At 62.3% G+C, this 4,557-nt stretch overlaps 1 protein-coding gene across 1 annotated transcript; it reads left to right on the top strand.

The window, feature by feature from the left end:
• Nucleotides 1-2,193: 2,193 nt before the first annotated feature.
• Nucleotides 2,194-4,052, top strand: LOC113507430 (proteoglycan 4-like; the record flags this gene model as incomplete). The annotated part of the gene is made up of 2 exons (XM_026890287.1): nt 2,194-2,360; nt 2,410-4,052. Coding segments are annotated over exons 1-2 (1,810 nt in total), but the record flags the coding sequence as incomplete, so codon positions are not given.
• Between the last annotated feature and the right edge of the window lie 505 nt (nt 4,053-4,557).

The following is a 4,557-nucleotide window of genomic DNA, read 5'->3' as shown; positions in this document are numbered from 1 at the left end:
TTGGCGCGCAGCGTGCTGTCGCCAACAGGATCGTCCGTGCATACCGCACTGTCGGGCACGAAGCCGCGACTGCCTTGGCGGGGACTCCGCCTTGGGATTTGGAAGCGAAGGTGCTTGCGGACATTTACACCCGCATCACCGAGCTCCGGTCCCGGGGCATCGAACCCTCGCCGAGGCAAGGAAACTGGAAAGTCAAGCCCGCCTCGTCACCTTTAGGAATTGGGAGTTCCGCTCTCAAGACCGACGGCGGGGCGGGCTATTTGTGAAGCGATCCGCCCACAACTACAACCGTGGGCGGAGAGGCGGTACGGTGTCTTAACCTACCGCCTCACGCAGATTCTCACTGGCCACGGGTCGTTTGGCCATTCTTGTGTCGCGTCGTCAGGAGGGAGGAGTCGACTGCGTGCCATGAGTGCGGTGACGATGACGACACCGCATTGCACACTCTGGCCGTATGTCCGGCTTTTGCCGAGCACGCTCCGAACTCCTGACGACTTTTGGAAATGTTGATTTGTCCGCGCTGCCGGCTGTTGTTTCTGCATCTCTCAGCAGTCGCGCAGCGTGGAACGCATTGGCCTCCTTCTGCGAGACGGTCATGTCCCAGAAGGAGGCGGCGGAGCGCGCTCGGGAGGAAGATCCCAGCGCGCCCGCCATACGCCGACGTCGTATGGGGCGGCGACGTGCTGCGCACGAGCGCAACTTGCCGCCCTAGCTAGGGTCTGGGCGATAGGCACGGGGGTGCATATCGCCCGTCAAAACAGACCCGCGACGGGGGGTCGCATTTCGGTGTGACGGGTGCGACCCCATTACGAGGCGAGGAGGCCGACGCTCTTTACACGTCGGCCTCCACAAACAAACGCGAAAGCGAGCCGCCGGCCCTACTCAACGGCCGGCGGATCCCCGCGGCCGGCACAGTGTTGTGATATTATGTAACACCACGTGCCGGCATCAAACGCGGCTGACGTCACCCGGCGGTTAGGTTTAGTCAGTAAGAGTCTGACACTACCCGTCCTCCCCCCCGGGAGGGCGGGTGTCCATGAGGATTCCCCCGCCTAAAAAAAAAAAAAAAAAAAAAAAAAAAAAAGGTTAGGTTAGGTTGGGGTGCAGGGCAGAAAACCTCCTCGTGTGCCTGGCGGCTGCTGGTCCCTTACGGATACGTCCGGGGGGAAGAGCAGTCGTTGGGCCGGTGCACCCTGGGCACGCATAACAATCGTCTCGCGACTTGGGGCAATTGTTGTGCGTGGCGAATTTCTGCCGCGGGGTCCGGCCAGTGTCAACTGCTGGCCGGACACGCTCGCTCCCGCCCTCCTCAAGCGAGGGGTGGTTCGGTGGAGCTCGAGCGAAGGGGGACTTCGGCCATTGTTTGTTGGCCGAAGGTCGGGAGGAGAGGCGAGTCCAGTGAGTGTCAACTGCTTGCTGGACGTCGCAGCCCGCCGGCGTCCTGGACTCATTCCGGGTAGCGGCGGCGGGCGGGGGTGTCTTCCCACAGCCTGTGGGTTAGACTGGCGGGGGTCGTTGTTTTTCTCGGCCTTCGCGTGGTGGGCGTTCGCTGGCGTCTCGGACGTACTCCGAGTAGCGGCAGCGGGCGTGGTGTAGGGCGAGTCCAGTGAGTGTTCACAGCTTGCTGGATGTCGCAGCCCGTCGGCGTCCTGGGCTTATTCCGGGTAGCGGCGGCGGGCGGGGAGTCGGAGATGGGCGACGGGTCCGGTGTGCACTTGCACTGCCTCCGGACGCGGTCTTGTAAAGGCCACCGTCGGCCAGACCGTAAACCTGCAGCGAGGTCAGGGGTGGACTTACGCAGGAACGGGGGTCTGACCTTAACGGTTGGACCGCGAGGACGGAAAACCTCTATAAAAAACCCCCAATCCCAAGCTATTGGATAACGCGGCGAGGGGATGAATGGCTGGTGGGTGACCAGTTCCTAGCGTTAACCTCCGAAGAGGAACCTGTCGAACCTCGGAGGGTTATTCTAGACCTTCCCCGGCTACAGGGGGCACTGGCCGGGGACGACGCACCTTTCCCCCATACTCGTGGGAATTTATGGAAATTTAATAAAACCAAAAGACGATGTAGGTGAAAAGAGTGAGAGAGGAGGACGACTCGGTCGCTGTCGACAGAGTTGAAGGAGATGTGGCGGTGAGGTCACCTCGAGTGGTACTCGAGCGTATCGCCTCGGTACGCCAGGAGGAGGCAATGGAGTTAGCGGAGCAGACATTCACGTCGTGTCGCTCCCGCGAAAGCTCGTCTGGTCGAAGTGACCGGAAGCGTCCCAGAAGGGATGTGTCTGAGGACAGGGAGTCTGTGGGGGCGTACGCCGCTTCGGACTGTGAGAGCGAGGTCTCATTAGCCTCGTCATCACGGTCCCGGGCTTGCGTCACCCACGGACGTTACGTGGGCCTTCACCGGCAGCGTTGAAGAGTATCGGAGACTCGCCGCTGAATCGGCGCAGCCCTCCGACACCGACCAGGCCAAGAAAGAAGAAGAGGAGAGGCAGAAGAGGGATGCCAGGGCGGCGGTCCGGGACATGATGAGTTCCGGATTGAAACCGATCGACCCTTCTTCTGCCAAAGAAATGATTGAAGGCGGCCTTATGGCAGTCCTGGAGGTAGCTCGTACCTCCAAGAATATCAAGGGCTGCCTTATAAAGAAGATGAAGGACGCGGTGGAGGACATTCAGGGCGGCGTTCGCGCCCTGACAAAGTCCACCGGGACCGAGAGTCTGTTGGCGGAGAACGCCAGACTCAGCCGGGAGCTTGAGGAGCTGCGGGCTAAAGTCCAGTCCGTCGAAAGGCGGACTGCCCCAGCGGCCCAAGACGAAGAAGAGGAAAGGATGAAGCGCATCATGCTGTCCGTCGGGACGATGATGGACGCAAGACTGGCTGGGGTCATCAGTCGACTCCCGCCGGAGCCTATAATGCGTCCGCCATTGGCGGCGGACAGAAGACGCGCGGAGGCGGAGGCTGCAAGCCGTGGGCCCAAACCTGGCTACAGCCAGGTCCTCAAGGCGGCCCCGGCCCGGAAAGCATCAGCGCCGAAGACTGCGCCGACGCCGGCGCCACGACAGGCGCCGAAGCCGACCCCCAAGCCGGACCCAAAACCGGCCAAGGGGAAGGCCAAGAAACCGACGGGGCAACCTGCACCGGCTCTAGCACCGGCGACAGTAGAGGCGCCGGCCCTGGCAACAGCGGCACAAGAGCCAAGCACGTCGGAGACTGTGGAGGAAGGGTGGACCACAGTCTCCAACAAAAAGAAGAAGGGGCCGAAGCCTAAGGCGCCGGAGCAGCCGGCGGCGAAGCCGGCCAAGAGAACCCCTCCCACAAAGAAGCAGGAGGGGCGAAAACCGGCGACAAAGGGGCCGAAGAAGGAGTCGGGGAGGACGCGGCGGAGAAGGGGTCAGCGCCAGAGGCGTCTTGCCCGCACCTCTGCTGTCGTCCTCACCATAAGCGAGGAGGGGGCACAGAAGGCCCTCACGTATGAGACGGTCCTGCGGGAGGCGCGCGAGACCATCGACCTCAAAAAGATGGGGGTCGACATGGAGGTCGACCCAATCCGCATACGCAGGACGCAGACCGGGGCTCGGGTTCTCGAGCTCCCGCAGAATGTTGGTCGGGAGGCGGCTGACGGCATGGCAGAAGAACTGCGTGCCAGGTACGGCGGTGACGTCAGAGTCACTAGGCCTGTGAGGTGCGCGGAGCTCCGGGTGTCGAACCTGGACGACTCCGTCACCGTGCAGGAGATCCTCGACGTTGCCGCGCGTCAGTCGCAGTGCGCTCCCGACCAGCTCAAGGTGGGAGATTTGAGGCCCAGCTACGACGGGAAATTCAGCACGGTGCTGAAGTGCCCACTGGAGGCGGCACCAAAGTTAGTTACCACCAAGACCCAAAAGTTCTTGGTGGGATGGAGCTCGGCGCGGGTCGTGCAGCTTGAAGCACGACCCATGAAGTGCTTCCGCTGCCTCGCACTAGGCCACACAAGGCCAGTGTGCATGTGCCCCGCGGACCGCAGTGGTTTATGTTACCGCTGCGCGATGCCAGGGCACAAGGCAGCGGAGTGTAAGGCGCCAGCCAAGTGCGCCATATGCGCCGAGCTCGGCCGCAATGCCGCCCACCAGATGGGCAGCCGGGGATGTGCTCCCCCGGCTCTAATAAGGGAAGAAGATGGCCGCATTGGGGAAAGTGCCCAATGCGGTCACGTCACAGGCGCGCCCCTGTGAGGAGGAACGGATGGACGAATAATGGATAACGTCCGTCCACACTTCCTCCTCCAGGGGAATTTGAACCACTGCGCCGGCGCACAGGATCTGTTCCTCCAGTCGCTGGCGCAGTGGAGCATTGACATTGGAGTGGCGGCGGAGCCATATTTTGTCGCCCCTCGTCCCAATTGGGCGGGGGACTGGACGGCTCCGTCGCCGTTATCAGCGCTACGGGCGCGGACTCCCGGCCCCTGCATACCATCCGCAGGGGCTCGGGATATGTCGCAGTCAGTGGGGGCCGTACGCAGTGTAGGGGTCTACTTCTCGCCGAACAGGGGTCTGGCAGAGTTCGAGTCATTTATGGC

The sequence above is a fragment of the Trichoplusia ni genome, unplaced genomic scaffold (genome assembly GCF_003590095.1).
Source record: "Trichoplusia ni isolate ovarian cell line Hi5 unplaced genomic scaffold, tn1 tig00002068, whole genome shotgun sequence".
Classification (NCBI taxonomy): Eukaryota; Metazoa; Arthropoda; class Insecta; order Lepidoptera; family Noctuidae; genus Trichoplusia; species Trichoplusia ni.
Note: the sequence above shows the minus strand (reverse complement) of the source record. Positions and strands in the feature narration are given on the sequence as shown.